This window comes from Pezoporus wallicus, unplaced genomic scaffold (genome assembly GCF_028554395.1).
Source record: "Pezoporus wallicus isolate ANWC-B61680 ecotype Strahan unplaced genomic scaffold, APGP_CSIRO_Pwel_v1 scaffold_11491, whole genome shotgun sequence".
NCBI classification, from domain to species: Eukaryota; Metazoa; Chordata; class Aves; order Psittaciformes; family Psittacidae; genus Pezoporus; species Pezoporus wallicus.
Window position 1 is genome coordinate 4,670,126 of NW_026642649.1, and position 18,220 is coordinate 4,688,345.

At 40.9% G+C, this 18,220-nt stretch overlaps 1 protein-coding gene across 3 annotated transcripts in view; it reads left to right on the forward strand.

Moving 5' to 3' along the window:
* The first annotated feature begins 9,111 nt into the window (after window positions 1-9,111).
* The window catches only part of NPHP3 (nephrocystin 3), a 28,967-nt gene continuing 19,858 nt past the window's right edge, over window positions 9,112-18,220 (forward strand). For 2 of the 3 annotated variants that reach the window (XM_057431316.1, XM_057431318.1), the window contains exons 1-9: window positions 9,112-9,717; window positions 10,009-10,134; window positions 11,256-11,406; window positions 12,861-13,013; window positions 14,213-14,346; window positions 14,589-14,749; window positions 16,645-16,792; window positions 17,352-17,426; window positions 18,023-18,202. In XM_057431316.1, the coding sequence (XP_057287299.1) occupies window positions 9,370-9,717; window positions 10,009-10,134; window positions 11,256-11,406; window positions 12,861-13,013; window positions 14,213-14,346; window positions 14,589-14,749; window positions 16,645-16,792; window positions 17,352-17,426; window positions 18,023-18,202 (1,476 nt within the window). In that variant the 5' untranslated portion in view covers window positions 9,112-9,369. The remainder of the gene's footprint in view (window positions 9,718-10,008; window positions 10,135-11,255; window positions 11,407-12,860; window positions 13,014-14,212; window positions 14,347-14,588; window positions 14,750-16,644; window positions 16,793-17,351; window positions 17,427-18,022; window positions 18,203-18,220) is intronic. The other variant, XM_057431317.1, reaches the window with a different exon arrangement.

Below are 18,220 nucleotides of genomic sequence, written 5' to 3' on the forward strand. Positions count from 1 at the left end.
TCTGGTTGTCTTACTATTCCTTTGTTGCATGCACTGGTGCAAAGTGGAATGGGATGGGAATGAAACCAGAGAAGATGACAAAATAAGTTTGTGGAAAGAAAGAAACAGCATGGCAAACAGCTCTTCAGAAATGAAGGAACAAATTATGTACTGTGTTCGTTCATTTGAAGTCTTCAGGACAGTTTCAGTTATGTCTACTTGTAATCTCTTACGCATTGTGAAATGCCTCAATGTGTACTGCAGAGAAGCTGGAGTTTCAGGTACAGAAAGCATACAAATAGAACTGCTGTGGAAAAAGGATTTGTCATGTTTCCCAGACACAAGTACTAAGGACACAATGCAGCTTGTAAAGCATGCTCTGTAAATCCAGTATCTCTCAGATGGATCAGACACACTGCACTTGAGCAGACAGAATCATTGAATCATTTAGGTTGGAAAAGACCTTTAGGATCATCAGGTCTATCCATAAACTCATACTGCCAGGTCCACCACTAAACCATGGCCCTAAGCACCAGTCTATAAGTCTTTTAAATACCTCCAGGGGCAGCGACTCCACCGCTACATTGGGCAGCCTGTTCCAATGCCTGAGCATCCTTTCTGGAAAGAAATTATCCCTAATATGCAATCTAAACCTCTCCTGTGCAACTTGAGGCCAACTCCTCTTGTCCTGACACTTATTAGTTGGGAGAAGAGACCAACACCCACCTCACTACAACCTCCTGTCAGGCAGTTGTAGAGAGTGAGAAGGTCCCCCTTGAGCCTTCTCTTCTCCAGGCTAAAAAACCCCAGTTCCCTCAGCTGCTACTCATAAGACTTGTTCTCTAGAGCTTGCGTCAGTTTTGTTGCTCTTTGGATGTGCTCCAGCACGTCATCTTGTAGTGAGTGGCCCAAAACTGATAATCTGTAGAATGGATGTATGTTAAGTTGACACTTCATACAACATCCAACTCAGACAAAGGCACAGTGGAACTTCTTAGCACATGCCCAGTGAGCAATCTTCAGCATATCTCCCTATACAACAGCCAGTGGGACCTACCTGATAAGAACTTGTACCACTTGACACTGTGGAGATACTCCACACTCCCAGGCTTCCAGCAGATCTGGAAGATCTTCACCAGATGACAACCACGTGTTTCCAGACACATATTTTCAGTTCATAATCTGAAGCCACTCCAAATGTGGATACATAAGCTCCAACTGACATACAATTAGAAACTGTACAAGTGCACATTTCTGCTCTTTGCACTACAGACAAGGTATTTTTCCTTCCTCCCATTCTCTCTGGTCACAGTTCATTGCTACAAAACTCCTGAAGTAAGATGAATCGTGGCATGAACCTGGAATGTAATCACAGACCTTTCCACCTTCAATCTAAAGTACTCCCAGAGGAGTTACTGTAATGGCATGCCTCACATGTTCCAGAGAAAAATTAACTTTTGCCATATTACAGCCTATTGCTCTCACTTCAGCAATGCCACAACACAGTTTCAGTGTATAACTTAATTCAATATATACCTGACCGCAAAGCCTTTTTTCATTCGAGTCACATCTTTCAAATCACATGTTTAAAGGGATATATGCAGCTCTACTGTTTTCCAGGCATTCCTATTATGCAATGGTTATCTAATCTCTCTGTGTGCCAGTCAGTTATAGCCTCAGGACATTTCGAAGCTGCTGCATAAAAAGAGGAACATCCTTTGGTTTCAATGCACGTCCTAGATATAGAATTTCAACACAATATACAATGAAGTGCTAAAAACTCCTGCTAACCCAATAGCCCAGGCAATGTTTTAGGAAACTATATATACTGACTCCACAAAAATGTCACACAATGGTTTAGAAATAAAATTCTACATCTTGTGGTTGTCAGATTCAGCTCATACATGCAAAACTCATATAGCACATAAGTAATTTCTAATACCATGAACTCCATGGAAAATACCTAAGATTCTTCATTCATTTCAACAATTTCCACACTATCCAGATTAATTACTTGAAATGATATCCTGCTCAGAAAGATAGTAATACAACGTAGCAGCCCCCCTCAACAATGAGCACTTCAAACTACCCAATTAAAATGGAGACATCAATAGAAAACCAAAAGAAATTAGTATTTAATTTGCAGCTAGATGAAAAGGACCTTCCTCTGGAAGGCAGGAGTTCACAGCATCAAGACTTTGTAGGGACCCTTCAGAGCTAAAATCAGTTTCAAATGTACATGCTAAGAACAACTGGGAAGCTTTCTAGTATGTGTCTTCTTAAAGCTGGGATTTAGCATCCCACATGCTATGCCTTCTACCATTAGCCTAGCAACATGGCGATTTCTGAACAACCTTCTTCTCATAGGATATGAACATCATTTCTTCTGTATTGGATCAAGGCAGGAAAAAATCTGTGTGACTGTCCTTATAGCTCCTAAAAGCAAAATTGCTTGTGCATGGAAAGAAACGTGACACCAACCACAAGAAAAAATAGTAGAAGGGGTTAGCCCCTTGGATATCAAAGTAAATACTGACATGATTACAGATTAGGCAGGATTAGACACTGCTAAACTGATACCATAGTGAACTGAAGCCATTTGCATCATTGAATAAAGGTTGCTCTAGAAACAGACTGAGGAATGGCATCTTCTAGTACTGCCACACCAAACTCTTAAGCCTTTTGCCCTGATTGTGCAAGCTGTGGCTTTAAATGTCTGAATGCTCTGGGCACTATAGGGGGACAGTCCCATTGTACCACAGGCTGAACAAAGATGATAGCCACCTAAAGGAATGATGAAGAATGGCTATGTTTTATACCTGATCACTCTTGAGATCTCAGGTGACTCCCTAAGTCAGACATCTAAAACAAAGTAAGAGTTCATTTCAACTTCATATAGGTATAGATGAGTACATCTGGAGACAGAAGACTTGGTTTTTTAGCTTGCTGAAGGGGAGAGGAGTCCTAATCAGCAACTTAGAGAATTATGATCCAATTAGTTCTTTCTTTCTGGCCCCCAAAACCATGCACTATCTCCTGTATGAGGTACTGTATATCCAGCTCTCCCCAGACAGTTGTGGAAGGTTTGAGACAAGTCCTCCCTACAGCCTCTTGGTCGGGCAGCCTTCTGGAAAACAAAAGGTGCAGGATCTAATTGCTGTGGTCTGAATAAGCCAGTGAACCCATTCAGGTATCAACCTTTCGGATTGGGTGGCAGCACCCTTTCCACCTCTGTTTTTGAAGAAAATTTTGTTCAGATTTAGGATGCTTAATTTGCAAGTACAGATTAGGATAAACTATTGGGACATCCAGCTCTGCCAAGAAGGCAGATGTTCTGGGCACAGACAATAGAACATAGGATCATAGAATGGTTTGGGCTAGAAAGGACCTTAAGATCATTCAGTTCCAACCCATGGGCAGGGACACCTTGCACTAGACCAGGTTGCTCCAAGCCCCATTTAACCTGGCCTTGAACATGAAAGTACTCAGGGAATTTCAGTTGGGTACCATTGAGTTTCACATTCCCACTAGCACAGGAAGGTTTTGTAAAGAGCACTCTTAAGTGATCTTACAAATTAATAGGTGCCCTCTTTAGCATATTCTATATTCATCACTTGTTATGCACTATTGCAGTACTGTGGCTCTAGGCTGAAGCAATAAAGGGCACAGCAAAACAATTGCTTATCATTAATATCTCTCAGTTTTATATTTATTTTGACATTTCTCTCCCTTTCACCCCACTTTTCTGGTGAGCAAGATTAGTTGCTCCTCAGCACAGTGACCACACACAGTATTAATCCAATTGGTCTGGAATGAAATGGCCATGAGACCGCAAAAATCTGACATCAAAATCCTTCTCAGTTCAGTGACAATTCAGTGATGATAAAATGGATGTTCAAGAGCTCTCTTGTTGATAGGATTATAACTTATTGTGGAACTTTCAGCTAAAACTCATTTCAGAGTTCTGACAAACTAAGGTCGTTCAAAGCTTTTAATGGAGAAACATCACTGAGTGACTTGCCATAAAGATTAAGGGAGTTTAACTTGTCTGACACACTGAAGCCATGAAGGTGAAAAGTTTGGTTCCAATTATGAATTGCATTGTTCTGAATCCACTTCCTATAGCTTATGTTGAAACAGTCCTTGTATTACAAGTTACAAACATAAACATGGTTAAAGTAATAGATATTTGTGGCGACAGAAGATTCCAGTGGTTTCAGATCTTTATTTCCATTCTAGATAATGGACTGCAACAGCCTTCCTACATAAGGATATCTAACTCCTTTGTCAAAAATCAGAACACCTACCAGTTACTTCAGATTGCAAAGCCAAGCCCTATTCTTACTGAAATCAATACAAAATGATCTATGAATTTAATGGAACAGTGTACAGCTCTCTCAAAACTAGTCAGTACTGTGCTTTGCAAATAACGTCATTACCTATGACTGATAGCAAACCACTAAATTAAAGCTTCAGCTTTTATTTATCTGTCTCATCTGTATTTTGCCTGGAAATATCTTCCAAAATAGTCTCAATTCTTTAAGAAACTTTGTTATAAACTACTTTATTAGAAATTAGAAGCATGTAACTTCTGAACTAATAATTTCCTAACTCTTGTGCAAGAAGTTTCTCTCCTTTTCTCCCTCCGCCTCAGACACCCCCTTTTTCCTTGGGTCTTGGTGTCCTCTAGTGGCGAAGGGTTATGACACGTAAAGCTATGGGAGCATTTAAAAGCATTTAAAAGTCCTCTCCTTCCTTACGATATTCATCATCTGTGCTCCAGGGAATTTCAGGTCTCTCAGTAAACAGATTTTTGAAAGAAGCTGATAATCTTAGCTTGACAGCCTGTAATAAGTTTACTGAGTGAAACAACAGTGAGTTCAGTAGCTATTTGAACTCAGAATTATGCCCCAAGGTTGAATTTGTTAGGCAGTTTACAATTAACCACCTGTATGTTGTATTATTTTTAGCTTGAAAGCGAAAAGCAGATGCATTAGAGACTCTCATAAACGTGCCTACAGAGTTTAGATGGGATTTTCAGCACATATCTACAGACTTTGCAGTCCTATTTCTAAAAAATAAGTTTATGACAAAGTCTTGCTTTTGAATGTGAATTTCCAACTTTTTGAGCTAATGATGAACTGTAATGAGTTTCTTAGTTACTCTGTCTCCTGTACTCACTCACAACACCTCAAATTACTCAAACCCCAGTTGTACATCAGGTCACAGAAAGACTGTGCAAGGTGTAAGCCAGTCATAATGATGGATATTGCTCCAGCCATGCTGGGTCACATGAAAAAGGAAAGAAGATCTCTACCTGCCCACCATCTAGCAGACATCCCCTCAGCTCCAGAAGCACATCAGTCATAGTGGCTGGTAATCATGGAACTGCTGCTGCTTAGCATGAAGGTCTCAGAGAAGGACAGAGGCAGATGCCTGTCATGAATGAAATGCAGGCGTTAACAGGGCAGAGACAACAAAGTAATTGTCATGCTCAAAGCTAAGATCTAGCAGGTTCGGGCTTCTCTGGAACAGCAAGAGTACCAGATTCAAAACAGATCATCTCAATTGAAAAATTCCCTGACTTCATTGTGGTTTACATCAGGTCTCATGTAATAGAAAGAAGGTGAGTAAGTAGATCAGTCATTTGGCTTATTCAGGCTTGCACTCCCTGCACAGGGTTGACTACTGGTGATTGCCAGCAAGTTAATAAAGAACAGCCCAATAGCAGGCAACATTTTAGATCAAAGTTTTCATTTTCCAACCTGGCCTTGAACACTGCCAGGGATAGGGCAGCCACAGCTTCTCTGGGCATTCTGTGCCAGCGCCTCAGCACCCTCACAGGGAAGAATTCCTTCCTAATATGTAATCTAAATATACCCTCTTTCAGCTTAAAGCCATCATCCCTTCTCCTACCACTACATGCCCTTGCAAAAAATACATATAATCCAGGACAAAAACTAATCTTTTAAAAATTACCATACTGCATCTTGTCACTGTCCTCTGTAGAACTCTCTTAATCATGTTCCATCAGACACAGATATTTTTGAATAATGAATGAGATCATAAAAACTTATCAACTTGATTCAGTGCAGGCACAAACAATTTAATAGTGATTTATGAAGGGCTCCTAACATACTTTGCATATGCCTGTGGTATATATACGCCTTTTATATATATATATATATATATACAGTATATATACAAGGTTATACATAAGGTATGTATAAATATATAAGTGATTTATATATCTTATATACAAGATATATAAGTAACTACAGCATCTGAGCTAACAAAAAGGATGTTATGTAGAAGTTGGGTCAGCTGCTTTTCATTCATCTTCTGCTTTCAGGTCACAATCAACATTCATTCTAATCATAGCAAGTGTTATTTTTAATGGGTAGTCAATCTGCAGCAACCTTTTATCTTCAAATCTTCCTCAGTTCCCTCTCATCTTGTTGCATCCTGATCTTGTATAGTAAATTTTACAGGAATACATATCAGATACACTGTCATATAAAATGAACACCTGCTGACTTGGAACTGAACCTAAAAATGCATGTTAAAACACCAACCTTCTTTCAGAGGGCCAGTTCCTGCAGTTGTACTTTTCTCAATGGGACAGATCATTAGATTTTGTTCATTGACAGTCACCAGCAACTCCTAAAATTAAATGAAATCAAGAGTAAGAATCTTCAACAATAAAACATGTAGTAATACAATAGATACATCAAAGACAAAAGCAATACCACTACAGATGCCACATAAATGGTTTTAAACTGTAGCCCAGCAGATTTTAAGAACATTGGCAGAGTAGTTGTTCCATTGCAGATCAGGAGTACAGACTGCATACTGACCCCAAAGGGGTAGGTAGAAGAGTAAATTTGTCAGAGGACCAGCCAATGTACTGTATTCCTCATTATGTGGATTCAGGGATGGAAAGTAGTCGGGTTCTGTTACAGCTGAAGTCAGGAAGGACCTTTAAAAAGTACAGGTTCTCATTTGACAAATAGACGATGCTCAGCAACAAAACCCAGGGGTTTTCCTTCCAGCACAGCTGTTCCCAGAAAACAGCTGCTGTCTAGGAGGTGGTGAGTGATGCTATTTTCTTTCCTTCTTATTTTCTTTCTTTCAGTAACTAAACTGTCTCTATCTTGACCCACAAGTTTCTCTCTGCCCAACCTGTAGCTGTGCCTGGGATTGCCCCGACCCAGGCATAGCACCTTGCACTTGGCTTGGATGAACTCCATGAGGTTGGCACTGCCCACCTCTCAAGAGTGTCAAGGTCCCTCTGGATCCCATCCCTTCCCTCCAGTGCATCAACCAACCACACATCTTAGTGTCGTGTTGGTGGCAAACTTGCTGAGGGTGCTGGATCCCACTGTCCATGTGACTGACAAAGATTTTAAACCAATTACTAGATGACAGTAGCAGAGGTCCCTTCCCACCCCAATAATTCTGTGATTCTGTAATTACTTTCTGAATTATCCCTATCAATGACTTAAAGCAGCCATTGTTAGTTTACAAATGAGATGCTGAAGCTATTCTAATCTCTGAACACTAGGGAAACCCCTGTCCATGGCAGGGGGATTGGAACTAGATGATCTTAAGGGCCTTTCCAACCCTTACTATTCTATGATTCTACGAAGCAATAGGGAAGGAGTGTAATTTTTCTGTTTAGAAAGGGTTGTGTTTATATGGCCTCTACTATCCATGCAAATTCAGTAACACAACCAGAGGCAGCATTAGAGAAACAGCATTTACAGTTTTTCTGATCTATTTGTTAAAGTCAAGTGGTTTATCAGAAGGAATCCAGGCGCTCTGGCAATGCTACACTTTTTACTCTAGGCTTAAAGCTTGGAGATTCTGACTTTCACAACTCAGAATATGAGAACAATTCAGCCCAAGCACCAGAATGAACGTAGTTTTAGTCATTGCCAGAGCTCAAGCAGCAGTGCAGAAACAGACTGATACCAACATGTAAATGAAGGAACCAAAGCCTTGCTTTGTTAAAGAACTACCTGCCGATTTGCTGAATCACGTAATACTGGGCAGGCTCTTACTGGCAATATTAGGGGAAACATAGCAGCAGCCTTCCTCTTCCCAAAGTTGTCACATATTCTGTATCTGTCCTTTTCACTGAAACAGGGTTTAAGTGGAACGGATTACCAGCATAACCACAAATGTTATTCTGACAAGAGATTATTTTTTCCTCTTGAAAACAAAGGAGTAAAGTTAAGGAAAACTGCCCGTATTCCCAAATCCCTGAGTTTTTACTCCAGGAAATAAACCAACACCTTTTCTCTGTTGTGCACAAAAGGGATTTCCCCCTCCAATAGACTTTGGAAGTTAGAGGTGTGTTGTTGGGAAGACATTTCTAAGAATGGCTCCCCTGGTCATGGCTAAGAAACCTGGCACATACATGAGGCAAAACTGCTTTAAAATGGTGCTGTGTTTGCTATTTGCACAATGGTAGGGCAGGCTCTGAGATAGGTGCACAAAAGGACACCTGCTCCATCTGCTCCTCCGAAATCCCCAGGATAAGTGAAGGAACCACACAGGGCTTTTTGAAGAGGAAGGGAGGGAAATGCCATTAGGATAACTTAAGGGGCAGATAATCTATGACCGCCTTATTCCTGAAAATGAAGGTCTTCAAACAGAGAGTTTCAGATGAGGCAGCGCAAGGTGCAGGCACTGAACTCAGGCGTGGCACGGCACAATAACCCAGTACTTACCTCTCGGGGGACCCACTACTTGCTCTTCTCAGGTCGTCTTCTTCAGAGTGTGCCTTCTTCACCATGGAGGCCGCCTCACCATTTCAGGGGAGCGAGAGAGAAATCCCCCACGAGGTCTCTACCACACGAAAGCCTGCGTGACCCTGCTCGGCCAAGGCAAACACTGTCCGGCCTGGAGGCAGGGCCGTGCGATGACGCCGGTGGGAATGGACGGCTTTGCCGTGCCTCACATTAGCGCCTGGTTTTTACAGCAAAACCCTAAAACATCCCGACTTTTCCTCACAGGAGCAGCTTCCCGCCCTTCAGCCGCTACCAGTCCCTGCCGCTCACCGCCGCGGCTCCGCCTTTCCCCGGCCCTCCAGGGCTGCTCCAGCGGCGGTGCCGCCGCTACGGGACGGGGAGGGAGAGGGAGGCGGCCCGCGGTGAGGGTTCCGCCCGCTCTCCCTCCCTTCCTTGTCCGGCCGCCGCACGGAGCGGGCCATGGCCCGCGGGCTTGGAAGGCCCTGCGGCTCGGCCGGGTCGGGGCAGCGGTGAGGGGCGCAACCGGGGCGAGGCTGGGAGCAGCCTCCTGTGGGGACCCTCCGCCTCAGGCATGTCCCCTCCGGCCGGGCCCTCCGCTCCGTGTTAACGCCTCAAGCCGGCTGCGGGCGCGGTCATGGGGACGGCGTCGTCCCTGGTGAGCCCGTCAGGCGCGGTCGGGGAGGTGATCGAGGACACGTACGGCGGCGGCGAGGCCTGCGAGATCCCGGTGGAGGTGAAGCCCAAGGCCCGGCTGCTGCGCGGCTCCCTGCGGAGGGTCGGTGCCTCGCGGCCCGGCGGCCTCATCGGGGCCAGCTTCAAGTCGACGGCCTCGGTGCAGGAGCTGGAGTGCGTGGCCGAGTACGAGCGGCTGAAGAAGGAGTACGAGATCTTCCGCGTCAGCAAGAACAACGAGGTGGCCTCCATGGTGAAGAAGGAGGCCAAACTGGACAGGGAGAACAAGCGGCTGCGCGCTGAGCTGCAGGTAGTTCCCGCTGCTCTCATGAGGGGTCTGAGCAGAGAAGCAGTGGCAGGGAGGTGATGGGTGAGATGGCTTTGCCTTCCCAAGGTGCTGGAGAAGTCGTGCGTGCCTCAGTGCTGTCCTGGTGTGACACTGGTGTGCGGTCAATGTGCGCCTCTGGGATGGGGACCACAGGGTCCCTGGGTGAGGAGGGATGTGTAGTGCTTGGGGTAACATCGTTGTATTCAGAGCTGAAGAGGAATCTAAAACCTTTCATCAGCGATTGCTTTCACTCGGTATGTTAAATGTTTTCAGGCACTTCAGAAAACCTACCAGAAAATCCTTAGGGAGAAAGAAAGTGCCTTGGAAGCTAAATACCAAGCCATGGAGAGAGCTGCTACTTTTGAACATGATCGAGACAAGGTCAAAAGGCAATTCAAGGTATGGCTTCACTTCCCTCCCTGGGAAAAAGGACCAGAGAGAAGATAAATGTCATTTGGGTACATTTCCCCAATGAACTCTTCTCCAGTAGCTTTTGTGAGGACCTCTCCCTCTTACAAAAAATAATTGGAATATCATCGCTGTAGCTGTCTATTTTGTTTAGGGTAATCTTGCCATAACATCTCTGTAAGACTCTGAGGAAAAAGGAGAATATGCAGTGATGCATCTTGAACTAAATTCCTGTGTTATTTGAGCACAGAAAGTACTCAGGTTTGAGAGTGACAGGAAAACCTGGGCTGCAAACTGACACATGCTGAAGGAATGTATAAACACAGAGCTCCATTATTTCTGAATCAATTTTATATATAGTATTGTAATGTTAAACACTGCTAGCTTACATTGAAGAAAAGTGTGTATTGGTGCATCTCTTGGCTGCTGAAGTGTGATACCCAGTTAAAGGCAAAAGCATTTGTGCTTTTGGAGAGGTGACTTGAAACGCCAAGCTGATGCTTCTGCTTTTCCCGTGCTGCAGATGGTGGTATTTCTATCACTCAGAGCAGTAGGTCTGGTTTTGCTGGTCTTGCACTGTTTTCAAGATTATCAATACCTGTAATTGTAGCAGGTGTTAATGTTTGGCAGATATATAAAAGGATTGGTTTTGACCTTATTGAAGAAAATGAGACTTGAAGAAGATGCCATCTCTTTGAATTTAGGTTCATGTTTTCTTCCCATATGTAAATGTAAAAACAAAATACATGCAGCAATAAAAGGGAGCCTTTGAAAAAAGTTATTACATATGGTGGGTTTAGAAGACAATAAACTTTAAAGGATGCAAAAAGTTACTTACAGTTTTTAATAAACTTCCCAGACTAACTCAAACTTCTAACTTTCAGAACAGTATGCTGAGGTTTAAAATGGTAAAATTGTGAAAACAGATCATTTAAAACTATGTTTTCCTGCTCATTTATAGGCTCCTGATGGCTTCTTGTTTGCATTTTCATGCCTTTGCCGGCTAAGTGACTGCTAGAACCTTATTTTTCCAACTGAACCAGATAGTATGAATTGAGGAACTAATACTGATTATTGAAAGATTTATGGTTTGTGTTTTTCTCTGCTCACAGATTTTTAGAGAAACTAAAGAAAATGAGATTCAGGACTTACTGAGGGCCAAACGGGAGCTAGAAGCCAAGCTTCAGCGACTCCAGGCCCAAGGAATCCAAGTGTTCGATCCTGAAGAGTCTGATTCTGATGATAATTGTACGGATGTTACAGGTGAGAATTTCAGCCTCAATATTTCATGTTGGAATATCGCTGAGGTTTCTGAGTGGTAAAGCACAAGTCAAGTACTTAGGTCGTACAAAAAGAAACATAAAATAGTTTGAAGGGTAAAAGCAGCTGACTTCACAGGCTTGGTTTAGATTGTGGAAACCCCACATTTCTAGTCCTGTGAATGAATTGATGAAGAAAGTAGAGCACTGTCTAGGCACAGTGACTTGAACAGTCTTTTAAATTGTTCCATGAACAAGTCTTTATTTTTCTAGTCTTTTCTGAGTTTTCTGTTTCTAGATCTGAGGATCATGCTCCAAAGTATCCAAAAAGCACACCCAAAACTAGAGGGAATCTTAGACTTACTGTTTATGAATAATGCAGTATGCCAGTCTCAGCTGCTGTCCTTTTCAGAGCAGCAGTTAGATATTTAACAACCATGAATTGACCAAAAGAGTAACTTTATTGAAGAACTTTTTGACAGGAAATCCCTCACAATATTAGTGACATAAAAGGCAAAAGTTTGTTGTAGCTGTAGGAGGTATTTGATACCATGGGAAGGATTCAGATAGGCACGAGATCAGTCCACTGGCTTTGCATCAGGTTCAAAATACCACAATAATAGTAGCAGACTTTAGCACTTTAACACTTACGGGATACCCACCATTATTTCTTGTACCATGAAGGGTTATTGAGGAGAAACTGTGTGCAAGTGCTGTTGCTTAACCTGTGTTTTGCTTGTAGAGATCAACTGTTACATCTTGGCAGGAGCATAAATATGCAATCTTTAAAAGTAGAAACATTTAAAAATGCAGTGATTGGCGTTTTGCATAGTAACTATGCATTTGATGGACTTCTTTGGTACAGCTAGTCTGTTTTATGTATTTTTTCTGTCTTCTTCTGTGTTAAATTGATTTTTTAATTTTTATTTCCCTTACCTTTTTCTAAGTCATTTTCAATTTCCTGATCTTCTCCATGGAAGGTTTATTTAGTGTCTTGAATGTTGTGTATTGATTGGCAGAAGTGTAATCCAAGCATGCTGTGAAGAGATACCATGAAAGCTCTTTCACACAGCATAGAGACTATATTTCAATTCTGACCTACAGCCCCTTTATGCTTTTCAGTGCTGGAACATTCCTGAGCAAAAGTTGTCAATTTTTGTGGTATACCAAATGACTGCAGCAATCCTGATTTGTAATGCAGGTCAGCATCTGAACCAAACAGATGTCAGCAATCTATATATTGGCAAATAAGCTCATCCTTTAGCTTCACAGTACCTTTGGACAAGTGCCTGTTTAGAACTACAGCACACAAAGGTGTGAGCAGATCTGCTAAAGGAGTAAAAATTACTATCAGTGGTATACGGCAGTGGGTTTCAAGTGGAGTATTTAAAACTGATAATTTACCTTGTTTAATGACATTAAAAAGGGGGTGGTTTTTTGTTGTTTTCCAATTCTTAGCTGCTGGGGCACAATCTGAGTACTGGAATGGAGGAGCTTTGGGAAGTGAGCCATCCATGGGTAGTATGATGCAACTTCAGCAGTCTTGCAGAGGGCCTGAGTTTGCTCATAGCTCCATAGATGTTGAGGGACCATTTGCAAATATAAACAGGGGTAAGTAATGGTGGTTTGTTTGGCTGGGATTATAGGCATCTGTGTCATTTTTCTATTCTTAAGTAATTCTGTTCTTTTCTTAGCTCTTTTTCTGTCCATTCATGGGTATGTGAGGGTTATTTGGAATTCTTCATTGTAAAAATCAAAGGAACTGTAGCAGTTCATGCTGTTACTGTTAATATATTTGGTGACTGAATATGTGTAGCAGTGATTTTTAATGAACAGCAGTGACTTGCACTTTGTTGAGGGTAAACCAAATACCATTTTGTTACTTATATTGACTAAGGAAGATACTGAGGGGGCCATTGATGGAAATCTGAGTACAAGACCAGGATGTATGCATTATTGAGTCAGTGTTAGGTATTTTCATGTCCATAGTTGTTGCTCTGGAACTCTGGCCTCTTGCAAATTGCCTTCTGGTGCTCTGGTTTCCCTCACTGTCCTGGCCCTGGAACCCCTCCTGCATACAGTTGACTTTGCTGGCAGTTTCTCCCTTTTTCCTTCAGTCCTTCAGGCTCCAATTCAGAAGTGTGTGCCTGAAAAGTGGGAGGGCAGGGTCTCCTCTATGATGGCTCCTGCTTCATACACTAAGCCTTTCATCATCCCATGTGGTAATGAAAGTAGAACCTGCTCCTATCTTCAAAAAGTGACCAGTCACAAAATGAAGAACCTAAGGAAGTTTTAAAATTCATTGCTTCCATTGCTTCTGTAGGCCTGTATATGCTTCTAGTTGACATTCAGTGCTACAGAAAGCAATGGACTTCATTCAATGAGAATTTCCTGTAATGTTCCATTGTGATTTATTCACATGGTCTAATCAAAATAAAGAAATGTAAATCTAGAGGGAAAAGAAAAAACAGCTTTAACTATGAATGATTTTATTGTTTCTGCATATTTTTACTTATTTTACAATTATCAGATTGGTTTTGTGGATACTTTTCATTGATCCTCTTTAAAGGGTTGTAATTGTAATGTATTTGTAATGATAATATATTTAACACTGGTTTTGCCACAGTATCAAATTCTATGACATTGCTGATATGTGGACTCTAAATTCAAATTTACAAAATCGGTTTAGTAAAAATATTACTACTATTTTAAATAACACATGATATTTATGATGTTAAGATGTGACGACTTACCTGTTATCCGGTGTAATCAGGTGTGAAGATCTCTTGACTTTGTTTTGTATTTCTTAGATGATTGGGATGCTGCTGTTGCGAGTTTATTACAGGTTACTCCTCTGTTTTCCCACTCTCTCTGGAGTAACACAGTAAGGTGTTTTATTATTGGTACTGATGAGACTCAACCAGAAGTGGACATCTTCATCAGAGTGAGTACCTCACAAACTTACGCTCCCTTACACGCTGGTTTGTTTCCACTGTGATACTTACTCAGAAATTTGTCTAATATTTCTTGAAAGCTTTAGTGAGTGTAGCCTGATGTCAGTGAAAGTGTTGTCAAGGACTTCAGAGGAAGAAACTGCTTAGAGAAAAGAAACTGAGATTCATCCGGTAGGTCCTTAGTGCCATGCAGGTTTAGTAATGAAACACCGTTACTCAAATTTGCTTTCAGAACTACTCACCAAAGCTTCAAAGAGTCTGTGAAACAATGGGGTACTTCTTTCAAGTTGTTCATTTTTCAGAAGAACATGAAAGGCCTCTTAAGGATGTAAGAAAATGGGAAATTGAAAAAAGTTCATTAATCGTTTTGCTCCTGCATTTAACTTTGCCAAGGTGAGTGTTTTCCAGACTGGTAAAGCAAATGGAAACTGGTAATCCATGCAGAGTGCATAGCTTAGTAAAATATATGTGATGCTTTGCTCAGTACTTTTCCAAAGCTACTATCTTCAAAGTGATGCTCCTTCTAACTTTAGGTTTGCTAGTGCAGACAGTTAAAAGAATACATCAGCTTTGTATCATTTCCTTTTTCTTGTGGCTACAGATACTCTAAAAATACAGCATTGAAAGATGTCTTCATAGCACAAAAATGTTTTGCTTTCTAAGAGCATCTCTCGGTCGTGTGTATTGCTAGAGTCTTAGGAATTCAGGATGGCTGGTGTGAACGTCCTCTGTGTTTTTCATGTGCTTATCTAGCTTTACACCTGGCTTTACCATTTTGATTTTATTCTGTCACATATCATTTTCTATCTTTGGCTGGTTTTCAGACTGATTTCTTGGCTCTCCTGTGTGGTACCTTATGCTAGCTTTCTACAGCTTAATTTACTGAAATCATGAGGGTTTATGACAAAAGGTGCTTCCATGTGTTCTTTTTCAGTAAGTAAATTCCTAACCTTCTAAAAGAGGAAACATGACTCAGTAAATGAAAAACACCAAACTAATAATACTTTTAGAATGGTGTTAGGACTGTTTATGTTATGTATTTGGGAAATTTGGGCAGTTTTGATGTTTGGGAGAGGAAGGGGTCTCCTTTTGCTGAAGAAGAGAGAAAAAGGAATTAGAAAATGTAATACTAAGGGTCATGGAGTGGTCATTCCAAAACATCTGTATGAATGCAAAAAGCTGGAAATATTGCTATGCATAAAGTTTCATATTAGGAGTAGATTTTGAACTCTAGGGATTTCAAATACTGTGTGTTATTAGAGCTCTTGTATTAACTAGGTCTCCTGTTTCTGTAAATAAAACATCTGTCCACAGAGAATTAAAGACTGGTTTAAGATACTAGTAGCTAAGATTTACAACAGTGGAGGACTTTAGAGAATAGCCAGGTGCTACAGAAGATGGTGGCTTGTTTTCATAGAGGAATCAGGCTAGAGCTGCCATCCATTTATGCTGGTAGAAGGATAGTATAAGCTGCCTGGGATATTGGAACTCTGAGGGGATAGTGTTACCAAATAACCATCTCTGTGTATGTGGGTCATAAGTGTTCAATAATGAAATACACAAGGAAAAAAAAACACACACAAAGGAAATGTTCTTTCCAACAGTATTCACTTAGAGAGTTTCTCTTAGAAAACACATGATGAAAATTGCAGTTCTCATATAAAGAACATAACATTTGAGAGATCCTGTCTTCTGTTGTCAGCATCCTCAAGTTGTACTGTTCTTTGTGGAACAGCGATAGATTGCTGGAATGATATCCATGGTTATCATTCACATAATATAAATACAAAGAGCCTTTGAGTTTGGAGATGTGTAGTTCTCCTTTTTAACTACTAAAAATGAAAAGATTGTCCTACATCTGACAAGTACTAAAGGACTTCTCCTACAGAGGACAAGGAATAAAACAGCCTTCAAATAAGTGACGACAGAGCACGTACATGGTGTTTATTAATCGTGTGACTCCATGTTCTTGCCATGCAAGGCAGTTAACCTTCACTCTGCATATTGGTATGAGAGGAGATCAACTTTAATTTACAAAGCAATGATCATAAAAAATAATAAATGGGTTTAATGGTTTCGGTACAGAGAGCATGTATTTCTCTCTTAGCTTTTCCTTGCTTCAGAGTTTATCCTAAATTCTCTGCTGAGATATTTGCTTGCCCTTTGTTGTAAATAGATATGACTCTTGAATTAGATTTTGCAGCGAAACCCATCTTTGGAGCTTCTGTTGATTGAACTGTTTACTACAGCAGTGTAATATAGCACAAGAATGCTGATTTCCAATCTAGTTGTTTGTTGGAGGACTGTGAAGAAGCCTTCTTGAGAAATCCAGAAGAGAAACCCCGGCTCATTTACCACAGAAAGGAGGATGGCAGAGTCAGTTCAGCTTCAGTGCAACAGTTCATTGAGCAAATTTCTCATGTGAACAAAGCAAAGGTATGCCGTTTTAAAGACTGAGGAATGCTAAAAGGCTTGTTTTCCTGCTATAAACAACATGGAGTGCTAGTAGTCCCACATTTTAGGAGAAACAGCATTGAACTCATTGCTCTGGATGTTCGTTATATGAGCAGATTGCTGAAGCTGGAATCTATGAATGTTATAAATTTTTCAGTAGCAGAGGAGAAAAACAGCCGCTGTATTTTCACTGAAAATAAAATCCCTGTTCCATAAGGATAGAATTTCTCACCTGTGTTTAGCCATTTAAATGTCAAAGTTATTTATCTAAGGCCCCTCTGTAGCCATGGAAGTGAAAGAAGTATGGCTTCAGAGAGACTGCTCCCATCGCAGAATAGATCAGTTGCCATTTATTTCCCTCTGCAAAGAGAACTACTGGAACTAGATGCCCAACTTTTAAAAGCTTAGACAAAGTGAATCCTGCCTAAGGAAGGCAACAGAATGGAATTTAAATGTGTTGAGAATGTTTTTGTTGGAAGCCCTAAATGCTGTTTCCAGTTGGGTTCAGATTTGCATCATGCTTTGCTGTTTACTTTTTCAGATGATTGATCATACTGGAGGTGTGGAGGAAGGAACATATGAAATCTATAACTGTGTGGAAAAGATAATTAAACAGGTAGAATACATGGTGCATTTCAGCTTTTACCTGTTCCTGCCTTGATTTATGACCTTAAGTGATGTTAGTGTGATTACTACATGTTACTTCAATGTAATTTAAAGGATCATTTTGTGGTTTTATCATTAATATTTGGCAAGCAAAGAAATATGCAAGTGGAAAATAAAAACCCAACCTGATGAGTGATTTTAGGGATAAGAACAGGAATGACAGGGGGAAGGAGTCTGTTTGTGGCTAAAATTCTTTGAATTTCTCTTTAACCATATTGTAGGATAAGGAAAGACTGTATAGTCCATTGTTTCCTTATTCTTCCTTGTGGGGAGTGCCTCCACTATGAGAAGACTAAACCCAATGTCTTGAGACCTGTGCATTCAGAGTTAACTTGGTTTCATGTAGTTGCTCATTTATTTATGTTCTGTGCTAGTCTGAAAGGAAATGATCACAGTGATGTTAATAGAGCTGTGTCATGCACAGTGGAAATGAGACTAACACCAAATGTGCCTGCACATTTATATATAATAAGAATAATAAATAAGATTTATATATGGTAAAAATTATAGTTGCAGTTTTCTCCATGTAATTTTCTTTCTACTTAGGATATATTGGGGTGTGAAATGACAGAACTAGAAGGCAAGGATTTAGGTAATAAGGAAGAGTCCACTGCTCCTGAAGAAGAAGTTTTTGGTGATGTATTGTGGGATGCACATGATGAACAAGAACAGATGGAAGCTTTTCAGCAGGCCTCTAATTCAACATGTGAGCTGGGATTTGAGAAAGTAAGTACATTGGAAATG